Here is a 26,280-nt window from a genome sequence, read left to right as displayed (position 1 = left end):
GGCTAAAGACCCATTAAACTAAGGAAAGTGTTTTTTTTCACACTTTATTTCTTTGTATACTGTTTTGTTCCGTTAAATCTCACTGAGTTCCCCTGTTTGATGGCGGGTGCTTTTGTTTGCTTCTATGCTCTCCCATCTACAGCTTGGTCACCGTCGGGCGGTATCCTCTCTCGTCAGCAACATAATCCACACGGTACCGCTGTCCGTTGGGGTCAGTATATTCGTACGAACCGGTCACGGACAGGGCAGGCTCATCGGCTCCTTCCACCGGCTTCAGCTCACCCTTTTCCTCTCGCTTCTGTCCATCGCTCTGTTCGTAGCTATTGTGGGGCAATGAATTGTTTTCGACCCGCGGCCGTAAGATAAAGAAAGAACCACATTAGTTACGCCCAAATGCCAGTAGATAAGCAGCAGACGCAGCAATAAATTCTTGGATTTTGGGAGCAAACTTACGCAAAATTGTAGCTTCCATCGACGTTGTTGTCGTTGGTGAATTGCACTAGCTGCACGTCATCCTGGGCCTGAGCGGCACAGAATACGATCAGGGAGGCGAAGATTACAATCTAAAGGAAAGGAAGAGAAGTGAAGAAAATGGCATGGAATATTAGATTGCTAGACGATTCCCTAGTGACGGTCAACAGGAGTGGCTCTCATAATACGTGGGCATTAACATTTTGACATTATTACGCATCTTCACCGTCGTAATCTCTGTTGACTGTGTGTTACTGATCGCTTGCCAGGGAAATCCAGAGTGCCAAATCTTGTTCTGATAATTCTGATTTATGTTGAACCTGACAGAACCGTGTGTAGGCTGCTCATGAAATAGTTCGATGGGATTCGTTTGAAGCAAACCCAGCATAACATGTTGTATTTTGAACAGGGTTGTTGTCGATGGTGCCAAATACAGCTTATGAGATTTAACCTTAATTGATCATAATTTTGAAGCTTGTATTTATTTTGGAAATTTTTGTTTGTTTCAAACTGGTTAAAAAATATGTATATTTATTATATCACACGTTACTCAAGTATGAGTTTTATCGTCAGTTAGAATAAACGTTGGTAACTATTACAAATCCACGCTATCCTCTGGAATGATTTGCTTCCTCTATAGTCACATCATAATTTAACAAATAATTGTCGATTTATTCACGGTATTTTGTTTTTCAAAAGAGGCTTTCAAACGCACTTAACAATCACAATACACTGTTTAAAAATGTTCGTATTATTCGCTCATCATTGAAACTCTGTCACCCATCTGCAATTCTCCCATTTGAAAAGTCTTTATACACTTCACGTAATCGAACGCCCACGATCCCAGGAACTGTCTTCAGTGCACCGGCGCAAAGTCACGTTGAAACTCACCACGTGTTTCATGTTTGATGATTTGGCGCGCGCTAACGCTAACACACTCAAGTCCTGCAGTTGGTAATAAACGTCCCGGATCGAGCACAAGGAGCAACACACAAATCTCGGATCACTGCGTACCGGCGCGGACAGAATAATAAGCGTCCAAGATGCTGTGCGGCTTCTTTTATACTGCCACCGTGCACCGGTGACCGGTCAAGCCGGACATTGGCCAAAAACAGCTCAGGCGGGCCAGGCGGGAGGACAACAGATGGTGGTGGTGTGTGGCTTAGGTGACGCTACCATCCGATGGCCGCAATTTATCACCCACCGATGGGAGTTTATGCTTGTTTGCATGTGTGCTCTAAACCGTACGCTTGGCAAGAGCCAGGCAATCGTCACGTCTTGGTGGGAGAGCACACTGTTTGAGCGTAGGGAAGATGAGCACGTACAGACGACACAGGGTGTGGATGCTGCTGGTGTTGGAGGTTTTTGTGAGCAGGTAAGTAAGATAGCAAACGCTGGGGGGGAAATGATTGTGTCAAAAGTTGGAGGACGATCGTTTACTGGTAGCTCAAGAAGGTACGTGTGTCCCGCATGTCCAAAACGGAGGTGCAAAAATTTGCGTAAAATGTTTGGAAAAATGTTGTCAAGATGTTTTATTGGATAAAAAATTAATAGGTCAGTAAGCAAACTAACTGTGTCTTGGTGCAATTAGTGTCACGAACAATAACTTTAACTGAGAGAGTTTTATAATCCATTATCTGCACTGTTCAGAAGTAGGTGCAATTAAATCTAACCAAGTATAATTATCCTGCAGCAAAACAATGAAGGCTATTAACAATTTTAATAAGGTAATAATCGTTTAAATCAATTTGCGGGATACTTCAATATTTCTTTGTTTTCTTATTAATTTTCATTGTGTAAGTAGCAAACCTAGATTAAGCAAGATTAAGAGAAAATCATGTAGAAACCTTCAGCGACAACAATAAAAAATACCAAGATTCAAGTGATGAGTAAATAAAACTTCGTTTTACGAAAAATCATAATTACAACTTCAATTATTTTAATACTCTCTCACCACATAATTTCCACCTTAACAACATAGAACGATAATTGAAAGCATCAACTGATAGAGCATGCCATAAGCACCTGAAGTGCATTATGCATTAACGAATTATCACTTGGGTGATAGCTTTTCCGCTCTCACACACACTCATTTGCATCGCTTTATCTTGCTTCTTCTGCAGTTTTGCAACTTTACTCAATCGCATCACCATTCATATTTCCATTCACCTAAATGCTGGTGAAGTTGGGCAAGAAAAAAAATCACCAGAAAGAAGTCCACTCATTGGTTAAATCTGTTAATTTATCAACAAGCTTCTCGTTAGCATGTTGGGATGTGTGTATATGCTTTTAATGATTTTCCTTTCGGGTTGAATAATGTTTGACAATTAAATAAACTCTCTCTCTCTCTCTCTCTCTCACACACACACACACACACACACACACACAAGTTTTGGCAGTTGTTGCAAAAAAACTGTCCTCTCCCAAGAAGGCTGGCCATGAAAATAAAAAAAAGAGGAGTGCACGGGCATGGGAATCGGCTTGTTTAAATATTAACACCTTCCGCGATCCGTGCACTCAAGTCCAATGACCGGTTCGAATGGCGGCTTCTGTCTTAAGCAACCAAACACCCGATTATTGCGGGAAAGCAGTATCCCGAAATACGCCCTACAGGGGGGAAGCAATAATTGAACAACTTCAATCATCATTACGTCCAGTCGGGAGTTGTTACGATTGTCTAAGGTGGATTTTTTGTCTGCACTCGTGTGTCATTGTTGTACGCTCGTTCGTCGTCCTTCCCATCGTGACCTTTCTGAAACATTCCTTAACTGCTGAAAGAAGCCAAACAAACACTGGATGCAGTGCGATAAGCGTACAGGCGAGGCGTGAGTGCGATAGTGGACTTCCATCTCATTATCGGCAACAATCAATTACTCCCATTCGTCACGTTGTGCGTGCCATAACGATGGCAGCGAAATGCCGGATTTTTGGATGTAATCTACCATGGTGCATCAATTTCCCTGAAGGTCTTTTATTTTGGATGATGCGTAGAGGTATGATAAAACACCTTCTTTTTTTGTGGTAACTGCATTTGACGAGGCTTATTGGGACACAGATCAGCGGATCAGCAAGAAAGGGATGAAAGCAGAATAGGAAACGCATCTAACACACATCCCAAACGAAACACAGCTGCACAACGATGACACTATCGTGGCCTCTTGGGCCCATGATGATGTCTTACGCCATCACAGCCACAGAAATAAAAACCGTTTGCAAACAAACCACTCGCACCAACAGCATGTCCTCGCAGATCGTATCAGCGTACGAAGGGGTAAGTTGTGGAGAAAATGGGGAGGATTCATGTGCATAGGTTAAACAGTGAGAGTGCGTGTGTGAGCGTGTATGTCTAGCTAAACTCTTCCCCCCCAACATCACACCGGGTAGTTAAACAAATCAGCCTCAAATTATCAAACACTTGAGCGAGCGCGCGCGTGCATGCTTGACTTGAACGCGCCCGGTCCGGGGATGATCGATCGCGAAGATTTGTGTCGGTGAGGCAGTTGGTCAAGTTGATCGTGCGAGGGTCGAGCTTCCCGAATCGTTGAGACAGATGATGATGCTGATGATGTTATGTCTTTTCTAGCCGAAAACTGTGTCCTGCTACCTTCCTGCGTGAAGGTCGTCTGCGGATATTTATCGATAGAGCTTTTAAGAGACTTGAGCAGTCATCCGTAATGTACCGCTGTGTTTGAAATGATCGCAGTTTCGAGACAGTGACTCAAATAATATTATTTCTAACTTTTTGCAATCATTGTGTTTGAATATAAGGAATACTTAAAGTTGAAGAAGAGTTCCTAAATAATAAGTTCTCGGGATATCGTCAGCGGAAACCAGCTGTAACCTTTTATTTTGTTGGATTAGTACGGCCTGGCGCCTTGCGGTCGCCTGACAATCTAATATTCCAGTCTTTCTGGCGGACGCATCAACACCATCACTTTATCTCAACTTGGGACTACTACGCCTTTTCTGTTCATGTGGACGACCTAAAAGGACGATTTAGATCGGTCTTCCGATGTCATTCTCATGAAGTTATCAGTACAGCTCGCCCGTAGAGCACGTAGATTATCCTTTCAAACATACGGGGGCAAAACTCTTTCCGGCCTTTTTCCTCTCGAACTCAGCTTGGAGGTTTTCGTCAATTTTGGACTGGATGTTTCAGAGACGTATGTGAGCTATAAACGTTCTATGCAGTCCCAGTTTCGTCCGTCGTGACACGTATTTAAAGTGAAGAGGTTTCTGCATTGTGTATTAGCAGGGCCACTGACTTTTTTGTTATTTGACTTTTTTTATATATTTTTGTATAGTTAAAAAATTAAGAGAACACAGGCTTCTTCTTGAAGAACGGCCTAGGTAATAGCCAAGGGCTCTGAAATTCTCACAAGCCTGGTGAGCTTAAGGGGTAGTCAGTGGCGGATGTAGTCCCATCGGAGTCGCTAAGCGGAATGGAAGTTGCAGATTGTCACATTGAATCTTCTGACCAGGCTTCAGAAGGTTTTTTGTGGATTCTGGGCCCCTTATACACCTTCGCGACGGCTTATTCTACTAACCGTTAACCCCGTCAATGGTGGTAGTCCAAATGTGCTCATTTCGTCGTATAGTTTTACCTTGGCCATGCTTCTTTGCTTTAAAGGAAAATGAAGAGATGATAGGAGTGTGGAGCTGAAGCTCTACAACATTCTCTAAGATTAGCCGCACGGTGACCATCTGAACAAAGGTGGTCATCTAAACAGGTTCATACTTTTATCGGGTTTCGATTGTTTATGGCACAATTACATTTTCTGAACATTTTTCTATACGAAAATTAGCACTCATACAGATTTGGATCCTTTTTTACACATAAATGGTAATAAGTAAATGATATTATATGATGCTGCTATAATTTTCAATACAATTGTGTGTCTGAAGAAAGAAAATTCGTTTTTTTGGTACATTTTTTATATTTTTTGTTATTATTTTACATTATTTTTTTACAACACTGTTGACTGGTAGTGTAGGTTGCTGCTGTTTTTGCTGTTGTTGTTTTAACGTTCCCCGGTGCGTAAAGAGCATCTTTAGAAGATTGGCGAACGATCTAAAAGGACACAGTGATGGTGGTATGCCACGGTACGAGTCCACTTAGGCCTCGGTGATGGTCGGGTTGAATCCATTCTCATCGGCCGTGTACTTGACGATGTAACGCTTGCCGTCCGGATCGGTGAACTCGTACTGTCCAGTGATGGCCAGAGCTGGCACATCCTCATTGTCGAAGTTCTTCACCGTCTTCAACACAGCCGACTCTTCGCGCTTGTGGTCATCGGACTGATCGTAGCTGAAGCTGTACGAACCGTCCACCAGACCGGAGTGGTCGATGTCCAGGTTGCGCACTTCGATATCACCCTGGGGGGCAGAGGCCGCGATGGCGATCAGAGCAGCGAGAACGATCTAGAAATTGACGATGAGAAAGAGAGAGCGAAAAGATTAAGCAACGACGATTCTAATTAGGCGGAAGCGAAGCGTGTCCACTTCCCGGTTCAAACCGGTAAGCCGTTTCGAACGATTGGCATTAGCAGCGCTTAATTGGCAATGGAAATCAATCGAAAGATAAGCGATACACTATTTCATCTTCAGCATCTTGATCAGAGACGGGTGATCAAAACATTGTGACAACATTTTAATGTGCAAAAAACAAATCTTCTTGTCTTCCTTGCTTCCTATTCTTGAAGCTTCAAGCGACCTTGAGGGATTTCTTTCCCCGAAGGCCTTGCACACCTCTATGCGTTGTGTGCGAGGTGGGAAGATTTAATATGCTATCATAATATTTACACACTGCAATCTATCAACACTCTGCAGAGGCACAAGCAAATGCGGCAAACAATGGGATTTCTAAGCTGCTGAAGAATATGACAAGTTTGTGGCCTTAGAGTTTCGTCTAGGAGATGACGTATTTTTGTAGAAATTTCTAATAAGCTAAAACATTGGCTAAGCCGATGCTTCCAGCATTTCATGCTCTAGGATGTTAGGGATCGACGAATGTTGGAATGATGATGAGAAGTATCCCGAACTATACAGCAGCAGCAGTTTCACAACTTTCTAGTGAAACTTTACGCGTTTATCACTGTTTCAAACTACCACTACCCAATCGTTGCATAAAATTTTCACTCACCAGGCACTTCATTGTTGCTAGATTTGATAAAACAGTAAGAACTACTCTCTACTTTGCAGTGAATGCGTTGGAAGATCTTGTCACTTTGCTCGGTGATGCTACAATGCACTAAGGTAGCAGGACCCACTGGGTTATATATCCGTAGACCATTCCTTCCCAGGCACATCTTCACTAACCGGCTACTCAGCAGTCAAAAACACTAGATGACCTCCATTAATTCAAATTCCGCACCAAACTGATACAGATTCCGGCGGAGCTTTTTTTTTGGTTTCGATTTCTGCCGTATGTGTGACCAAGCGCGCTGTTGTGCTCTAACATCTCATCCTCTTTATCTGAGACTATCAGAGTTTGTCGTCGAATTCTCTGGCACAAGCCGGTTCACCATAACGAAACACTTCTATCCACTGGAATGTATCCGGATCACTTGGAGACAGAGAGAGAGAGACCGAGGTAGCGAGAACTGTGCCTGAGGTATTTGGATAATGGGCATGCCGTAACCTTTCAGCAATGGGTTGGCTGCTGTCTGCGCGCGTTCGGGTTGAAGATGAATCTCTACCGGTGCAGCGGCACATCGGTAGCAATCAGCATCCACACTAACTTGTTTGCCTAGCCGGCGACGAGACTTGCGATTTTAATTCGATCTTCTCTTTTCTTTTATCAATGCTTTTTTTTTGTTCGTTGTGTAGGTGTTGTGGAGCAAGGCTGCCTGAAGAAGTTGTGTGTGCTTTTCAAGGTTTTGATTTATCATATCCACCGGTCCCACCGGGGTGTCCGGTTCTATCAGGATAACGAGTGATCCACATTGGTTGGTTTTAGTTTTTGTTTTTGTTATGGCGCCAACGGTTTCAGTTGAATTTTGCACAAAGCACAAAGTTCTTATGTGTGATTGGAAGGAACGTTCTTTTCTTACAAGGTCACGCCGGAAAAGAGTATCGTGTTGTGGATGTGGGTTGCTTTTCCTGTTCAGTATCCTGTTTATGATAATTTTTGGGGGACTTCTAACAGACTTCCATACCTTCTCGAAATGAGCTACTGGTGTTGGTTTTGGAAAATTTGTTTTGTTATGTTTTCAGAAGACGGAGCTTTTGGAGGCGACAGCGGTGCCGGTCTTCACACGGCAAGATCGAAGATCAAATTCCATTCGTTCTCGCTCCATCGTAGTGAAGACTGACTACCCAACTACGTGGTATCCGCAACTTTAGTAAACCATTCAATGCCATCCGGCGTCAAGAAGAAAAATACGCTACGATGAACGTTTGCTAAAAAGCGCAAGAGATTTAGTGAGAATCTTACTCTCAAATCTAATAGAGCTGCTTCAAAAGGTGTTTTGAAGCAGCTTTATTAGATTTAATAATAGAAAAAAAAAAATAATAACAAAGCGACCAAAATAGTTGAAAAGTAAGAGGAGAGGAAAGTAAGAGATAACAGGACCCACCTTGCTATATTGTACAAAAGTAATTTATTTTTATTTTAGTTTAAGTTGTACTTCGCGTTGCCATATTCTCAGCACGCTTGAGTTCTTGAGTGACTTTGTTAAAATTCCTCAAGGCATTTTCTCCTTGTTTACTTGCTTCATACCGGGGCTGCTCGGTTACAAAACAAATTTAATTGAAATAATAAATCTAGACTAACGGTTAGCTTTCAAATGATCAATCGTACGAGGTAATGGGGTGCGAAAATCATCTAAGGCAAAACTCGCTTTCTTCATTGCCTCATTAGTCTGCCAAAGTTCGCTTTCAATATCAGCTAACTTGCTCTATAACGCTCTATAACCGGTACAATTAATATCCCCCTTCTGCCCAACATTCCAAACCGACCTCATCGAGCGATAACACTCAGCTCACAAATTGATGTCTTTTGGGAGCATCCCAGTTACAGTAAGGTATGACGTAGGCGCCAGAACACGAAAACCAAAGTCTCGCTCACTCCGAACCGGACCAATTTACTCCACCTCGCTCCAGCGTCTACGGTGAACATATCCATTAGAAATTCTAATTCGTCGCACTCTGAACTTTGCGCGCACGGTCGTAAATTAGCGAACGGCCCCCCATCCTTGACCGAGGGGGCCACATTTTCGATGTCAGTGTCGACACAGCTCGCCGGCCACAGGATGCAGAGGGTTGTAGTTTTTTTTTCTCTTGTTTTGTTGTGGGCCGAGTGTTTTGGAGTGTTTTTCAGACGGCTCATCTTCATATTAAAGTATCCCCCTGTGTGGATGTGTGTCTGCTTGGTTGATGATAACAGCTCGACGATGATGCCGTTGATGATACTTTTCCTTTCCGTTGGGCACGGATCGTAAAATCGGAATGGCGACAAAAAGAAAATGTAAAACTATTTCACCAGACATTCCTGGCTGTACGTTTACGGTCAGCTGGAGGACAGCGAAAGAGATGGGAACTGATTTGAACTTGATCATGGGATCCATCGGGATGCGACGATGATGGTCATGCTGATGATGATAATGATGACGATGGGGACAATAAATGACCTAACCGCAAAAATGTTCTTAGATGGTTAGGACGCCGGATTGTTGATGTTTCGAGTTCCACTCCTCCTTCACGAAGTTCATATGAAGAGCTGAACAGAATTCGCATATAAAAGACGGCCTAGGAAGGGTTCGAATGTCAGTTGCTCAGTGTTATCGGTTTGAATAAACTGCTATCGATATTTCGTAGTCCTCGTCGAGTAGACTATCCCAAGCTCCCAAAGGATATTCAACATGAAGTTCGTAAGTTAAGTGTTAAACGTCTAGAAATGGCCTATTCTAACCTAAACCTAATAAAAGGTCGCTGTGCTTGCATTTGTGTGCCTGCTGGGCCTGTGCCTCGCCGAAGACGCCTCTATCGTGACCGACGACAAGGAGATGAACGTTGATGGAAGCTACAAGTTCTTGTAAGAGCTCCAATATCAGTTTGTGTCCCCTATTTGGCTAATAAAAACTCTCTTATTGGCTTTCACTCACCTAGCTACGAACAATCCGATGGCCAGAAGCGCGAAGAACAGGCAGAACTGAAGGCATCGGCTGCCGATCCGGAGGTACAGGCTATCTCTGTGAGTGGATCGTACGAGTACACCGACAACGATGGCAAGCGATACCTGGTCACTTACACCGCCGATGAGAACGGATACCGTCCAATAGTGAAGCAGCTGTAGATGGAGTTTTCCTCCGGTTTGCTTCAGGTATTAAGCTTTAGTTGGCAAATGGGACAGCGATGTCAGTGTTACAGTGTTGAAGATTGGAAGGAATAAATTATGACAAAACTTATGTTTGTGTTCTTTATCAATCGAGTGGTTCTTATACTAAGCTTCCTAGCTGGGAGAAAGAATAAAGATGAGAGACTAAGCTGGTTTGTTTAAAACGTGTTCAAGGTCAAAAAAACTAAGCTCAACTCGCAACAAACGTCTAAACTATAGATCGGATTAAATTGATTCGAAAATGAATTCAAAAGCAGAAAGCCAAATGACTTAATTGAGCTAAGTGAATATTCAGTAGCGCACTAATCCTTTAGTTGTCGTTGGCGAACGTCGAAGCACGTGTTGATGATCGCAGAGTGGACATCAGTTTCATCTCCAGTTTGCACTTGTGGGATGATGTAAACTGTTTTACCACTACGAGACTGATCGGAGAGGGATTTTATTCTGCATCATTATTGTGTCAAAAGCATCACGATAGTCTTGGAAAATTTCTATTGAATTACAACACGTGATTGCTATTGCGATGGCAATTTATTTGAACTTAGATTTGTAGTCAGTTAATTGTTGTGCTTAATTTCCTAGAAGTTTTTAAAGTAATAAATAACATCAATTAAAGAAAAAAGGAAGCATCTATCAGGGCATGAAAGCAACACATCAACACCATTGCGTGTGATCGATGCTCACCGGTACTCCGTAGCATAACACAACACGTGCGCTAGTGATCTCTCTAGCCGCGAGTTTAAATGTCAAACGCACACGATTCCACCAGCACTCGACCATCACATGATCTGTTTGACCGCAGCTTCAAGTGGAAAATTGCACGAAACCAACCAGTTATCCTCGCATCACCAGTAAAGGTGCTGCTTTTCGGCATCAAGATGGTACATAATTTGTCCATCCAGCGCTACCGTCTTCGCTCCAGTGAGGCAAACATTTGTATTCATAAGTTTGATAAGACTATGCGCCAGCACGTTGGTGAGTGTTCAATCAACGAAACCATGCCGTTGATACCCCCTATCGACCAAAGCTATCCCGACGAGGGTGAAACGAAGTCTGATGGCGGGTCAAACAGGTAAAAGGGTCAATCCTGATGAAGCTTTTATGCTTGATGCCACCGGTTTTGATTACGGCGGTCCACTCCACTCATCACACTTTGCCAAACAGTGTTGTCTGGATGTATGGTTTGGCTGATGAATGGATAAACATTGAAAGTAAATTCGATGCTTGTCGGCTTGCCTTTTAAAGAGCGCAGGTGGCATAAACATTTCGCATAAACGGGGTTGTTTGGAGGTGTTATAGTGTATTTGTTTTGATTGGTATTTTTGAAAGAACTGAAGAAATTTTTTCATATTTTCATTACGTTTTATTATATTCCTTCTGAGAGTTTTATGTATCTCTTTATGAATCTTTGGCACTGATTGAAGTGATCCTTGAATAAACAAAAAATATCATTATGCCCGCAATTGAACAACAATATCAATTAAGAATTGTTAATGCACCTTCACTTTCATTCGACTCACTCAAAAATGTAAACGAAAGTGAGAGTGCTACACCGATTGCCTACCTTCAGGGGTTCATCTTCACCACAGCATCGCGTCATCGACGAACGTCTTCAACGTTCAATCAAGTGACGAACCCGATCGAAATGAACCTGTCCGGTACGCAACATCGCGAATGATACCATGCATTTGAAGATTTGAAATGAAATTAATATTCCATTACATTAAATGAAGCGCAACACAATCATATTAGAAAATTAAACAATCATTGCGCGTTTGGGCTAGTTTCGTGCAGGGAATAATTTTAATTTATTCACTCATTCTCGTCCATACTCCATGCTCGTCCAAACAATGATGAATTTTACTCGCTGTCGCATGGTAGCGGTTCCATAATGTGGTGTGGTTACGGAGAATTAACTTCTGGCTAGCTCCGTCCGTCCAAGCATTTCCCCTAAATTTATGTTAAACACCGAAAACCAACCCTACACCAACTGAACGACCAAACCGAACGACCGGTCCCTGTTGCCAGCTTCCCGAGTGCGAAGCGATACAGACACGTTGCTTTCGTTGCTTCCTGTACGTGAGCGTGAGTGCAGCACTACGTTCGGGTTGATTTTTGCGCCCTACACAGCAAATACATTCTGTTCAAACATTCAATCACAGCACTTTTGGAGGGTGAAAGGGAAAATCGTTTTATTATTGCAAGCCGTGTACCGTACCAGGGGAACGACCGACTGCACCGGCTGCTGCAAGGACTCGAGCTACCAACACAGGCATGATCGACCGGAATGGTGGTTTTAGCATTTTAAGGATTTAGCCACGGTAACACCTGCATGTTCGTCTCGGTTCTAAAATAAACACCACTAGCCGGGGTGTTTTAGCGTGAAGGGTGAATTTTGCTCTGCGAAATCCCTCTCTTTCTCTCACTCCTTCTCGCTGTCCCTCCCTTTATCCCTGCTAACAAAATACAGCAAACAAAACGATGAGGTGAAAGCGATTTGTTGTGTTGTTGGATGAAGTAGCAAAAACATATGATCGGTTCTCATCGGGCACTTTTGGGATTGACCCTGCGCCTGCGGGTGGTGCCGGCCCGTGTATTTCTGCGCTGTGTTTGCTGAATGCTGCTGAAAACGCACCATCGTAGCCTAGCACGATGCTCTGCGCAAAAACCCGGAAGCAGCATGGGAACTGACGCATATGCTGTGTACGATCGGTGCGATGTACAAGGGACTTGGTTGGTGTCACTTCTGGTTCTTCTGGGGTTGGGAGGGGATTATCCAAAGCGAAAAATGGTGATGCAAATCTAAATACCATTCCCTGCTTAAAAGTGCAGAAGCAGAACGGAGCGTGAACTAGGTTTTTGCTCGTCTGCTGCTCAAAATTTGCGTTTGTTAATAAAGCACTTGAGATTGGTTTCGTTTACTGTTTCTATCGGATCGTACGGATATCTATGATCGAGTGCTTAAAACGTAGAATAAAGAAGGGGGAATCTTTTGTTCAAGAAAACAAATGGAATAATTATTGCTCTTTCAGTCAGCTAGGGAAAAAGTACAAATGGTTATTCGAAGGAAAAATGATCTCGATTTGCAAACAAGTGGATCCGATTGGTTGAGGAGTGTCTTGGTGGAAGTTAGATTGGGTAAGCAAGCATCTTCATATGTAGTGAAACAAATGCATTAAACTATCTTTTTTGATAATCTGTTTCATTATTTTGATGTATAATCCTCACATTAATTAAAGCTTATTGAAACAAACTTGCGCTAACAATCTAAACAATGTAAATCAACTAAAGCTAGCAATTGTTCCTTCTACCTCACTTCCATCCACTTCCTTGCACTTACATTTATACTATTTTTATGCAAAACAACCAAACCAACCATTTGGTAGCTCGCGTCATGCAACAACAACGCTGACATACCAATCTACATCTGCCACAAGCTTCATCATTAGCCAGCCAGTATCGATGAGGTAATCCATCATCGATCGGTGCATTTTCCAAACAGAAAAAAACAATAATAATACACACACTAACACACAAGCGAAAGTATCAACATTAGCGGGCGCCAGAGGGAAAGACTCACCCTGACCACTAGACGACGAACCCATCCATCAACGAGCATCGCCCCAAAAACGGGCACACTTCCGTCCGAGAGGCGGAACACAGTTTGTACAACAAGTAACAAAACCCAACAGCTCCCATCTTTTAGGGTTTTGAGGTGGTGGTCATGCTGCCGAATGTGTGTGCCACTAGAGTGTGTTGATGTTTACTGGGCTGGCTGTCTCGTTGCGGTGGTAACTTTTCAATCAAATCAAAGTATTTAACAGCACGACAGCGGCCCAAACTATACGGATGTGCCGTTAAAACAATACTCACACATTTGACGCCGTATCGTCATAATCGTCATCATCAGTTCCCTTTCTCTGTGAGCTGCGGCATTACGGGGTAACAATATAGTTTTATGTGATGATCAATTAAACGCATCATTTGGTTTTGTTGGTATGCGGTCGATAGGATGATTGGATGCTTATCGATGGATTTGCTGTTCCACATTGAAGATAAGTTTGTGATTAAGTTTCTTTATTAGAAATAGAAATACCCAAAAGAAACGAAAAAAAAAAAGATTAATTTTCCTTTTTTGATTTCCAATAGCCAACAAAGAATAGACAATTGCAATTTTTTTTATGATACTTTGCTTTATTCGTAAGTTTTTTTGTTTTTTTGATATACCTGTTCGACCGTGTTTGAGTCCTCAGATCAGCTGTGCCAACGCACCCACTTTGTCTTGCTTCAATATGTAATGCAAAGAAGACACTCTGTGCGTTTGCTAATGCACTTGCAGCTTCACATGTGTTTCAACCGAATATGTGTCCAATTTTCCATCAAATTAAACTACCGATGGAATTTCACGAATTTCAGTCGATTAACCGTCACTTTTCTGCTGTGTGGTTTTTTCTGCACTCATTCCGTGCATTGCCTATCAAGAAACAAGCGGCACAATTCAATCCAATCTCGATTTCGTTTTTGAACGAATGCCACCAGGTTTTCAAAGCCCATTGCGTCACGTTACATGGAGTATAATTTACTATACTGATAGAAAATTAGTATAATTTTGTATCGTAGTCTGGATGTTATAATTATTTTTTTCTAAAGATTGAAGCAATTATTCATGTAACGTTGCATCGTAGAAATAGTGGCACACTTGCTAGAAGGAAGTAATTAAAAAATGTCGTAACATGTGGGCCATTTTTTAGCTTCTGCTGGAATTAATTTCATTTAAGTAATTTTATAAAATTAAAAATTTTACTTAAGATAATAGCTTGTGAACTGTTGCCTTATAAAATTTACTTAAAATTTTTAAAAAGCATAAAAATAAACCAATTTTGTTTAAGTTTTCTTTAAAATTGTTTTTATATCACATATATTTGAGTACATCAGTAAACAATAGGCTTTGGCCCAGTTTGCCAGGCCTCTAAGTCAGTCGTATTACTTTGAGATTACTGTATTGCCAGCCTGCCTACTACTGCTGCAGACCGGCTCAGCCTCTTCGAAAGGGAACGCCACGATTGCTGGCTTCGCTCCGCTTAGGATCCCAACCTTAGTACGCATTGTAGCCGTGACTCTGGGCGGGCTGAGCATACTCGGGCTCATCGTGGCTCTGGGGCTGGCTGGCGGCCTTGGCATAAGCATCGACCAGCTCCTTCGGGACCGGTGGTGGCGTCGGGACGTGCGATCCCTGCACCTGGAATCCATTCTCATCGGCGACGTAGCTCAGAGACACCGGGACACCATGAGGATCAGTGTACGAGTACGAACCGTGAGCAACCTGCACCTCATGGTCCTTGCTGCCGGCGTTCTTGACGAAGCCTTCCTCCTGGGCCGTGATTCCGTTGCCAGATTCGTAAGCGAACTTGTAGCTACCGTCATGGCTGCTGTACGATTCACTGTGCACGATCGGGATATGCTTGGCCGGTGCATGTTCGTACTCTGGCGCATGATGGTACTGGTCGGCGGCAACCAGGGCCGAAGCGACCAACAGCATTCCCAGCGAGGCGACAATATACTGCAAAAGTAGAACGAATCGAGTGTTAGGATCGACGACCGGCTTCCAGGGCGGTTCCAGGATGTAACTTACCATCTTCATGTTGGATGGAAGCGGATTTCTAAAAGAAACACTTGACTGGATGGCTCTGTTACTCCTTTGCACACTGCGATTGCTGCGATGGAACTGATGGCCTTCTGAATTCGGGTAGTTCTTTTTATACCGGAGGCCACACCATCCCAACAAAGCCACACACTGGCACAGACGATGGCCATCCTCCATCAGCCCGGATGCTGTGTGTCTGTGGGCCGTTGATGATTCCACCTCTTTGCTCTCTCTCTCTTTCTCTCTCACTCTCCTTCGTAGACCACGTGGGGGATGATAATGAGAGCACCGAACGCATCGCCCGCTGATAAATCGATGTTATGCGAGCGATCGAGCCGTATTGGAGCCCAACAGCGGAACCGCTCAACCGCACAGTGCATGATACTTTTGGGGATTTTTTTTTCTTCGGTTTTATTTCTGTTCGCACATCAATTCGCTTCCATGTTATTTGCCTATGGAAATTGTGTAAACATTAACCCTGCGCCCGGGGAGAACATGCGCGATGCGCGAGATCGTAACAATGGGGAAGCGAAAGAGAGTGTGTAAGAGAGGCAGTACCATTCGTTAGGGGTGAAAATGAAAATGAAGCAGCTTAAGAAAAAAAAAACGAAGGAAAGGATGCACACAGAAAGCCAAATGCAACGGTACCGACCGAAAGAAATGAGGTTTTCGGAAGGTGCATGGCAAATTGGTCCATTATCCGAGAGAGTCACGAGGAATAAGAACAAGAACCGAGATTTGCACGCAAAACCCATGTCTACTTTCTCCGTTTGATTGAATTGAAGAAAATGGATGATGATTATAAGGTTTCCTAGGAGCTGCTATTCGTCTAGCTAATAATGTAATCATTCGATGAGGCGATCAACTTTGCTTCCTCCATTTTACATGTCACTTTAATTTAGAGCTAGTAGATTGTAACTAGCTTGCTCTATGAACGTTGATTAGACGTCATTCTAAACTCTAAATTTTGAATTGAGATTTCAACATTATCGGGAACCTTTAGGAAGCAAGCGATTGAATGTAAGTACATTATCAAGACTACCGGTGAATACTCGCACCATTACAATGTTTATCATTCGGGAGAGTCAAGAGAAAAGCTTCGAAAATCTCCTGCATCAAGATCAACCCCCAAACATCTGGATCAAATGAACTAAAAATCGATGTAAAATACATTTTAAATCGAATTAATGCAAAGCTCAGATCCCAAAATATACCACAATGTAGGTGTTTTTTACCTGTACAGTAATTTATCAGCTTGCAATGATCGACTTCCACTTCAGTTCAGTAATAAATAAAGACCAGAAAATGATCAATTTGAATGTTACGTAACAACCAGCCCTTGATGTAGATCAATTCGGTTTGGTCAAGTTTTTTGTACCGGGTATTTGAAACGTACTTTGAACTTTATGAAGGAAATTTTGGAAATAATAATTTTTTATTTTTTTCAACGTGAAAGCTACTTCCTTTTACTTTCATGATAAATTCATATCTCCTGTCAATTGCGTGATGTTAACAAGGCTTTTTAGCATTCGTCTCTTCCTACGCTATACTGTTTTCTATCTTCTATCAAAATTTGTCGAATTAAAATAATTCTAAATCTATACGTTTCAGCAGACTAAATCAAACATAGAAGTACAACAGCTTTCTGTAATTATTTCAATATTCAATATAGTCTAATTTCAATATTATGTTTTTTTGTTTTCTCTGGTGTTGAAGAGCAGCAAGCTCCAAGTGCTCAACCTCTGCCGTGTGAAGACCGGCGTCGTTGTATCCCTCCAAGTGCTCAAATAGTTTGTATTTCTTTCGTTCCCGGGAATATCCTTGATATTCTATCAGCATGTACTGTACTGTACTGTCTCCAGGCTACATTATTGACATATCAGATATATCAGGAGATTCCTAATTCAATCGATGTGTGTGATTCATCCGTATGTGCCCAATTCGTAGTCTAGACAAAACACTTTGATCGAAGTTTCCCGCATGCCACTATCTTCTTGATCTTCTTGAGATGGCCCAAGAGTGAAGTATTCCAATAAAGAGTTCGCAAACGGGCACCAAGATGTCTAGAGTGTGCAAATCTTGTAATACTTTCATCCAATGATCTTGAGACATTAATCAAACTAAACACCAACGAAATACATACGAATGTATTGAAAAATTCAAATTATCTCACTCGGCGGCAAGGTAAGCTCGGCGTGCCAATCAACCATAGTAGACAAAAAAATTCATTTTTTTGCCAACTTCTTTCAAGGCTCTGCCCAATCCTCATCGGGGAGATTTCATAAATTTCAGCCTATTTGTTTTCTGTATAATTACACTTTTTACACACTCTCCGTCTCTCTTGTGTTTCAACCGGTGGATCTGTCATTGTCGGAGGCTTTCTTCTTCCAAGTGGCATGTCTATGTGAGTATTTGTCCATATGGGACGATCATTTTCTGCATGCCATGCTTTTCGTAATCATCGTGCTGAAGTGAAAACTTTACGCTGGCCGGACATCACTTTTCGGGCTGTACCCGAAAATAGTACTAGCGCGGGCTGAAGATACTACCAATTTTCCCAAGCAAACAGACCGACGGCCTGCTCTTAATCACTCTTCACGAATGTCGTGATATGTCAAAGCCAAAGTGTCACTGTCAGCATGACATCATATAGGAAAATTAATACAAAAGCCATATTCCGAAACAAATGCTTGCCAAAAAAAGAAAACAAAACGAAATAATGGACATCACCGACCGAGGGGTAGAAGAAAAATCAATCACACTGAAACTGCTCTAGATTCTATTGCTGACCGTGCCGGTCCAACCCATCATCATCATCAGCAGCAGCACTGCACTGTCGCAACACCAAAAATTGATTGAAAACGAAAAGACGAAACATGCACACATGAGAGTAGAAAAAAAAATTCGCACACCATGGTGGCCACCCCAATTGGCGATCAGGTCGCGCGACGAAAGTCTTTTATAAAATAATAACTTTCAATTTCGTTCCAAGTGGCGCTGCCTCCGGCGTCCATCGTCAGCTCCCTCGAACGTGGTACGAAATTCGTGTGCGTCCCCACGAGCCATCGAATGTGAGTGCAGCGAGTTGCAGGGAAGGCTCTTTTGTTCCTATTATTTTTTTTTTTTTGGCGAACTCCTCAGCAATTCGTTGCGTTTCGTTAGCGATCACTCTTTCTATCTCCCAGGGCCTCTATCTTGGGCGATCGTGTGTGCTTTTCTCGTCGTTGGGTGTTTCACCCGTATCCACATATCCACGCAGCATATGTGGCGATTCGTACGGGTTTCTTCTTCTCCGGTGCAGCTCGGTTGTCTCTTGCAAAGGTGGGCACTTGGTGGTTTTTTGGCAAAACGATCGAAACGATCCCACACCCCTGTGGCAAACCTTCTGACAGTTGGGGCCGTCCCGGGTGACGGACGGACGGATGGCCAAAAAGCCCACTATAAATATCTATCCGACCGTTCCGATGGTACGTCAGTGCACAGTTAGCATCCAAAGCCAAACCAGCTCCAACTCAGCAGCTCAGCAGCTCCGTTTCGTAACAGCACCAAGATGAAAATGGTAAGCCAGTTCTTGTGACGCAAAGTGTGAGTGATAGCAGGCAAACGTGTGACTGTATACCTTCGTCTCCGTCTTGTCGCTTCCAGTTCGTAGCCTTTTTCGCAGTGATTGCAGTGGCCAGTGCCATCGGCGATTACCATCATCAGCCGACCGGTGCACCGATCAAGATCGTGCACAGTGAATCGTACCACGGACATGACGGTAGCTACAAGTTCGGTTACGAGTCGGCCAACGGTATCGCCGCCCAGGAACAGGGATTCGTCAAGAACGGTGGCAGCAAGGACCATGAGGTGCAGGTTGCCCACGGTTCCTTCTCGTACACCGACCCGCACGGTCATCCAGTGTCCCTGAGCTACGTCGCCGACGAGCACGGTTTCCAGGCCAAGGGATCGCACATCCCGACGCCACCCCCACTCCCGAAGGAGCTGGTCGATGCTTATGCCAAGGCCGCCAGCCAGCCCCGTTACGAGGAACCTCAGCCACACTACGCACCGCAGCCGACCTACAAGCACTACTAAGAGGACGAGAGTTTGTCATTTGCGGGGATAGTGGTAGTGCAAATGGAAGGGAGAGGGGTGGGGAGAGGTGGTGAAACAGTCCCCCCCTCCCCCCGGGCTATGAACCTATTGTGATCCATTATACGGTGCGGTTGTTCTTGGTGCTGCAGCAGGAGTTGCTGTGGGCATCGAGTGAGCGCGTCTAGAGTACCTAAATTGAATTAAATAAAACAAAACTCCATTTTACAAAGGTTTTTATTTTATTCCTAGATTCTAAACAGGAGGATTCTAGACACCGACATCCCTAGGAACACAGGTGGGAAAGCGTGATGAAATAATTTTCTTATATGCGATGTATTTTTCCATTCTTCACCAGAGTTTTTGATTTTCCAAAAACATCCTTGCGGCCTCGATTTGTGCGGATCTTAAAGGTCCGCCCCGAAAGAAACTGATCCCCTGTAACTAGCCTAGGAGATGATCTTTTGAAGGCAGAGACAATCGTTGTAAATTACCATGGGTCTTCCGGTGGCGCTTGAATCAATTTTCATCCATACATTGGAAAGAGTTCTCGCGATCACGGCATATGTTCGTCTCTGCAATCTGAGCATAATCTTCCTTCAGCTGATATGATGTTATAGTCTTTATATGCCACTGCCAACATGGTAGGATGTGAGTAGTTCAGATATAAGAAGCGAAGAACTAGCTTTTTTACTTCTTTTGGTATAATGACCTGCTTGGTCTCTCAGGCCATCTAGGCTTGACTTACTAGACTTGTTTTCCCACAAAATTGGAAAGTCAAACCTCACTAGGGGCCTGTACGAGATATGAACTCCAGTGTTGACTAGTGAAGATCGGCACCGGTGTCGGCACTACCACCAGACATTCGTGTGAAATAAATCATCTCTTCCAGGATCATCTATCCAGGAGTCTATGCTTTCTTTATGCCCTTAAATGATCAGCACTACAGCTCTCATTTTTTCATGAATTTACAATAAAAAACCATTTTATAACAATTAAATTCCTTATCGATAAGTTAAATATTTCAAATTTTGTTTAAACAAGCTTCGAAAAATAGCCCCTCGCTCACAGCACATACACCCTGCCAACCTACTCGTCCCTGGTGCAACACCAACAAACCTCATGGTGTTTAGGTGGTGGTTGCAGCAGGTTGTCACATCGGTACGATCCGGTGCTTTCGGTGTGTCATGTGCACGTGCGCACTTTCCTCCCGGGGAAGGGTCCAACCCTAGTGTGATGACAATCCGGCCGCATACTGTCCGGAGGGCATGACAAATTCGCTTTCGCCATACACCAACCCTCCCCTTCTGCTCGTTCCGTTCGCATGTCCCGTGCTTATCCATCACTAATCTCGTTCTAATAGTGGAACATCAAACATTAAATCCATCCTTCAGCATGTCCCTTCCTCGTCAGTGGTTTGCTCGCTTCTTGCTGTCGTATTAATGTTTCTTTTACGCGAGATGGGTGTGGTTATGATTTTGGATTATTATTATTTTTTGTGTGTGCGTCTGGCCAAGTGCGCGGTCTGTTATTTTTCTGAAGAATAATTCATTCCTTTCGGTGGTGTAGAAGTTGATTTAATAGTTTTTATTTCGTATTTTGTGCGGGCTATTAAATGTGTAACTAAAATTTGCTATTTACCTTGTCATTTATTTCAAATTTAGAGGTTGCTATTATGTTCATGCATTCAGTTCACAAAATTGTTACAAACTGTGTATCAATGATTAATTATTAAACAAAAAATATTAGCTCCAACCATATCGTTTTATCCCTAGGCAAACTCTCATCAAATTCATTGAGAATTTGGTCTGGGAGAGCACTCTCAGAACTTTTCTTTAGCTGTTGCTTGTCCACAGCTTAAACATAATCGTTTTCCACTAGGACGGCTACGAAAAAGTGTCCCTTTTTTGTCTAGAATATTCTCCACAGTTTGAACATATCAAGGAGAGATTCGATCCACGGCATTGAGTGCATTAGTTCAACCACCATATCACAAAATCAGGATCATCACAATCCACAAGTTGGACCCTTATTCCTTAATTTATCAAAAAATTTACATCCACACCGTTCAAGCTCCTCCCTTCGTCGGGCATTGAAATCACTCCCGTTGATTCATCGCCCCTTTGATGTACCATTCATCGGAGCGGGTCATCAGTTCGGTATATCGTTCGGTAGGCTTGTAGAGATTATATCTGGTCCACGTGGTTGCTGCTACGTACACCATCCTTTCTCTTAGCAAACCCTCTCCCCACAAAATCAAAGGTTCTGACCGCTCAAAAACGAGGTCGAACAAGAAAAAGGCATCATCCTGCTGCGTTACAACACATGCGTCACCTCACGTCACCACAGCCGTGGTTGTGACTTGCATTTGCAGCTTCATCCAGTGCAAACAGCCATGAAGACAGACCCCTCATTTAGCTTGTTAAGATTACACCGCACCGATGCGATGTGCGATATGTGGCCAAAAGGAGATGGCCAGATGAAAGTGAAACCATGCAAGGAAAAAACATTAACCCAAACAACAGCTCGAAGCAGAGGAGAGCGAGAAGGAAAAAAAACTTACCACCCAACGCAAATGTAGTGATAATATTTGAGCTTGTCACGCTTTTCCCTCATGCGAGTTCTTGTTTTTTTTTTGCTGTTTTCTTTCATATCATGCCTGCGCGCTTGTGTGTCTGTGTGTATTCTTTTCATTAGGGTCAGTTGATTTTCTATTATTAAGCCAATGCATCAATTTACCGAAGCGATGGCACTCGCTGATGATGGCGGGACGAGCAAGAGAAGGAACACCGCATGTGACGAAACAATTATGATCGCTATGAAAAATGTACCAATGTGGTTTTGAGCTGTGTCAATCGGCTCCTCGCTCCCTTCCCGCTTGCTTTTTCGTTTGCATGATGGTAATAGGGTGATGAAGAAGAGGAGGAATCGCACTTTTTTATTACTACTTCATTGATTCTTATCTAATTTTGCTTTGACACGGCCGTGACGTGAGCCTGGGCAACATAGATTTTTGTGCACGGGATAAGATGTGATTGTGGCCCGGAAACGAATGATCTGTTAAGATTATAAGCAGCGCTCCAGTCGTGAGCAACCTTTCAACAGGAATAGCACAAAATATGCCTCTTGGAAAATCGGATGTAAATATGCTGAGGTATGGTGTGTTATCTCATTAGTTACTTGATTTTAAGGTTTCCTTATCGACCTTCTATGTCACGCCGGTCACCGATTGTCTTACTAGACTTGCTAATACCACATAGTCTACACTACGGGGGAACGGGAACGAATGGGATTTGAACACCGGGCTTGCTTTGCAAAGTCTGGCGCCGCTCTTTGTAAATCTCTTTGTTGCTGAGAAGGAACTTTCTGGAGGGATGATTGATAGCGAGACACATTTAATTTTCATCGAAACATAAACCTTACTATTTAATAGTAAAAATTGTTTTCAAAATTAAATTTTAATAAAATAATATTGAGTGAAACAGAAACCAAAAAATTAAAAAGAGATCTAAAACGAGAAATAATAGTAATGAAATAAAAATAGCAATAAAACAAAAATCTGCATACAAAAGAAGTAAAAATGAACGAGAAAAAATTAAGCGAAAAAAGTGTACCATCGAACAAGCGAAAGTAGAACATAAAATTGCAATAAAAAGAGATTAAAAACATCATCAATACATTAAGCAAACAAACTATAATAAATTATCTAACGCTTCGCCTAGGCCAAACTTTTATCAGAGACCCTAATTGATCTATTGTTGGATAATTTTTTTTTGCCTCCGAACTTCCCTCATCAAAACTAAAAAATCTAATCCTAAGCCCATCCTTTTCCACCACTCACGGCCAAATAAAACCCACCACCAAAAAAAAAACCCGCTCATAAAGCCGAAGGCAACCAACCAAACCCCTTTCTCGCCGGGCGGAATCGCGTCCTAATTGAATCGTAATGTAATGTAAACAAAAACGGAACTGGGGGAAACCCCTTCTTCTTCCGGGATGATTGAACGATTGAGCGGTACCGCATCGGAACCACTTACTCGCTGCTCAACCCCTTAGTTTTCAACCGGATCGTTTCAAGCTGAACCACCATCGGTGCCACCATTCGAAAGAAAAACAATCCTCGAAAGGAACGGAAACTGACTGAATGGCTTTTTCCCCGTTCAGTGTGTGTGCGTGTGGAAAGAGAAGGGGGAAATAGTCCACAGGTTGTGCCACAGGTTCTTCTGCGACAGCCTTCGTCTTCGGGAACGCCAAAAAACATATGATTCTGACGTCCCGCCGGGCGAAGGGTCAGCGGCGATGCCCGATTGTAGCCATTTAAAGTGAGCCTAAGTGTGCCCTCGGCGCATGTCGTCGATTAACCGCAGCAGGGATGCGAGTTCATTTCGGTGAAGGGGAGGAAGCAAGGCTTATCCGCATCCCTCCCTCCCTCGTACAAGAGGGCTTTATTGCATCGTTTCATTGCGTATCAAGCTGACCGACAGGCCGGGGAATTAGAGGGGAAGTACTGATTGTCCAAAAAGCAGGCAGACACAGAAGAGCTGATCTTTATCAATTCATTTAAAAACTATTATGCGGTGTTGTAATGCCAGCCAGGCAGGGCTCGGGACGTGACCCTTCGGAATGTCGTGAGATTTTTAGCACTTGTCGCACGATACGGATGCTGTTTCGCCACCCTTCGCCAAACAACTTACTCCCGGGTGTGACTTTGTATTAGTTTCCCTTCCATCGCGTTTCGCTCGTTTTTGGCAACCCCATGCCAGGGTTCCCGGCGTGTGTGTTTGATCGGTTTGTTCCGGTTGCTTTCAGGCAGGATTCAGGACATCCCTCTGCTGGCGCGGCAGCGGGTGTACTTTCCACACTTGCTAATGCGTTTGGCAAAAAGCTATACCAGTGCACGGTACCCGGACACCCAGTCAACCGAACGGGCCGTGCGAGCGTACCACCTGATCCTGCATTTTGGGAACCCGAAACCTGTCTCTCCCTGTCCGACGAGTCCTTGCTGGATTCTAGCGATTCTATATAAAACATAGCGTGCAGGAGGTGTTGAGCTGCAGACCGAGTCGGCACGTGGCCATGAGAGGTTGTTTGTCCTGTTGAAGATTTAGAAAAGGATTTGTTTAGCGTGTTTTGCTATTAGACAATTTTCTCAGCCAGTTACCAAGTTACCTTTGAAAGGATGTTAATGGACTGAGATTACGTGTTGAACGTTGAGCGTGTTCTTGAGTTCTTTTACCTGTGAGTTTAGTGAGATCTCTCTAGTGTGTCCCAATGTTTCCATCGGCCACCTTTGCCCCTACTCCGGGTGTTGAAGGATCTCCACCGTTCGTGCGAAAGTTTCGTCCAGATATTGATCTCCACCTGAACGTTAGTCCCGAACCGATGTCCGATGGGTACGAGGGTTATGCTGACCTGTCTTCACAGTCGTCCACATCCGCTACAACGCTTCCAAGACGTGCCGCATCACCTTCCCCGTCCGTTTGTGCTCTCGGATTCCTACCGATTGATTCCGTATCGAAGGGTTACGCAGCGGAAGAGGTGTGTCTTAAGGCGGCTCATTCCACAATCGGTGCATCCTCGGTGGGTTCTCGAACGACCATGATAAGGAAGTCATCTTCTACTGGGCTTCTAACGACAAACGAATCAGCTACGGCAATGAAATGCTCCAACTGGATCCGATCAATCCGGCTGGCTAGTGATGTACGAAGTTTCAATGCCCTGTTGGAGCTGACATCGACACAGCTGCTTCGTGTAAGGCTAACGGGCGATGTGAATAATGGTGAGGAGCTGAAGCTGTGGTTCTCGGAGGATGTTATAGCGCACATGCAGATACCTTTCCTTACGCCTATTAACATTCAGCGTAAGTATGCTTTAGCTGTAGAAAAACTTGCGAATTACATTCTAACAATGCGTTTCTTTCGGTTTTATCCATCAACAGGACAAAATTGCTACGTTTGCCACCTGTGTCAGAAATCCTACGAGTATCCCAATCCACTTAAAATCCACCTAGCGACCAGCTGTAACCGTGAACCCATCTCGATCCTCTGGCACCGCTTACATCAAGCTCTTGCCACGCGTTACGGAGGTCCATTTAATCCGCTGTACGAGTTTCAACCGTGGCGTAACTCCGCCTTCCGTCCCGTACTGAATGCACACGTCGTAAAGATGGATCACATTTCACCACCAGCATCACACCGGCGTATTCATCATCCTCCTCCAGTAGAACCGGTGGCAGCGGACGAACCAACCGGTGCGCATCTCGTCACCGCTGCCCATCTCGAAACGATCGTCAGCAACATGGGCTCCTCGAAGCAGGGTCATGTGTGTATTTACTGTGGGAAGCTGTATTCGCGCAAGTACGGACTAAAGATACACATCCGGACGCATACCGGATTCAAACCGCTCAAGTGCCAATACTGTCTGCGACCGTTCGGTGATCCAAGCAATCTGAACAAGCACATCCGGCTCCATCGCCAGCATGATGGCTCGCTGTACGAGTGTAATCTGTGTGGGAAGAAGCTGGCCCGGCGGAGGGATTTACAGCGGCATCTACAGGCGAGACACAATAGCACGCAGATAATCGATCAGTCCACCACATCGGAAGACGACGATGATGATGATGATGCTGAGGATACGGTACAACGCAGAAGTACGAGCAGTAGTGGACGTCGAGAAGCGGACAGTTGAGTTGATCTTCTCCAAAATAATTGTCATCCTCAGATTGAATTTCATAATTCCAATTCCAAACTCCATT

The 26,280-nt window shown here is 43.7% G+C and overlaps 6 protein-coding genes and 1 pseudogene across 7 annotated transcripts in view; 3 read left to right on the top strand and 4 right to left on the bottom strand.

Annotated features, from left to right (window-relative positions):
* LOC126563376 (flexible cuticle protein 12-like) overlaps window positions 1-26,280 on the bottom strand; it is a 281,105-nt gene that overhangs the window by 29,314 nt on the left and 225,511 nt on the right. The window lies entirely within an intron of this gene.
* LOC126563392 (endocuticle structural glycoprotein ABD-5-like) lies at window positions 137-1,405 on the bottom strand. The gene is made up of 3 exons (XM_050220030.1): window positions 1,363-1,405; window positions 454-563; window positions 137-320 (listed from the first exon to the last, which is right to left on the bottom strand). The coding sequence occupies exons 1-3, from the start codon at window positions 1,372-1,374 to the stop codon at window positions 137-139; spliced, it is 306 nt and encodes a 101-aa protein (XP_050075987.1). The 5' UTR covers window positions 1,375-1,405.
* Window positions 5,587-6,729, bottom strand: LOC126563379 (larval cuticle protein 16/17-like). Its single transcript, XM_050220018.1, has 2 exons — window positions 6,614-6,729; window positions 5,587-5,892 (listed from the first exon to the last, which is right to left on the bottom strand). The coding sequence occupies exons 1-2, from the start codon at window positions 6,623-6,625 to the stop codon at window positions 5,587-5,589; spliced, it is 318 nt and encodes a 105-aa protein (XP_050075975.1). The 5' UTR covers window positions 6,626-6,729.
* LOC126563417 (endocuticle structural glycoprotein SgAbd-5-like) lies at window positions 9,333-9,766 on the top strand. Its single transcript, XM_050220060.1, has 3 exons — window positions 9,333-9,341; window positions 9,399-9,505; window positions 9,580-9,766. The coding sequence occupies exons 1-3, from the start codon at window positions 9,333-9,335 to the stop codon at window positions 9,764-9,766; spliced, it is 303 nt and encodes a 100-aa protein (XP_050076017.1).
* On the bottom strand, window positions 14,904-20,650 carry LOC126563215 (endocuticle structural glycoprotein SgAbd-2-like). Its single transcript, XM_050219844.1, has 2 exons — window positions 20,642-20,650; window positions 14,904-15,368 (listed from the first exon to the last, which is right to left on the bottom strand). Exons 1-2 carry the CDS (start codon window positions 20,648-20,650, stop codon window positions 14,904-14,906), a joined length of 474 nt encoding a protein of 157 aa, XP_050075801.1.
* On the top strand, window positions 18,917-19,529 carry LOC126563161 (endocuticle structural glycoprotein SgAbd-2-like; annotated as a pseudogene).
* Window positions 24,798-26,213, top strand: LOC126560952 (sal-like protein 1). The gene is made up of 2 exons (XM_050216903.1): window positions 24,798-25,386; window positions 25,465-26,213. The coding sequence occupies exons 1-2, from the start codon at window positions 24,798-24,800 to the stop codon at window positions 26,211-26,213; spliced, it is 1,338 nt and encodes a 445-aa protein (XP_050072860.1).

The sequence above is a fragment of the Anopheles maculipalpis genome, chromosome 3RL, assembly GCF_943734695.1.
Source record: "Anopheles maculipalpis chromosome 3RL, idAnoMacuDA_375_x, whole genome shotgun sequence".
In the NCBI taxonomy this organism is placed as follows: domain Eukaryota; kingdom Metazoa; phylum Arthropoda; class Insecta; order Diptera; family Culicidae; genus Anopheles; species Anopheles maculipalpis.
Note: the sequence above shows the minus strand (reverse complement) of the source record. Positions and strands in the feature narration are given on the sequence as shown.

Excerpts from the sequence above, each read along its gene's own strand:
- LOC126563392 (XM_050220030.1), bottom strand. Across the intron at positions 321-453 it reads GATGGAAGCTACAATTTTGC|CTACGAACAGAGCGATGGAC; the intron begins GTAAGTTTGCTC and ends GCCCCACAATAG.
- LOC126563417 (XM_050220060.1), top strand. Across the intron at positions 9,506-9,579 it reads GATGGAAGCTACAAGTTCTT|CTACGAACAATCCGATGGCC; the intron begins GTAAGAGCTCCA and ends TCACTCACCTAG.
- LOC126560952 (XM_050216903.1), top strand. The coding sequence starts at position 24,798 with ATGTTTCCATCGGCCACCTTTGCCCCTACTCCGGGTGTTGAAGGATCT. Across the intron at positions 25,387-25,464 it reads TACGCCTATTAACATTCAGC|GACAAAATTGCTACGTTTGC; the intron begins GTAAGTATGCTT and ends ATCCATCAACAG.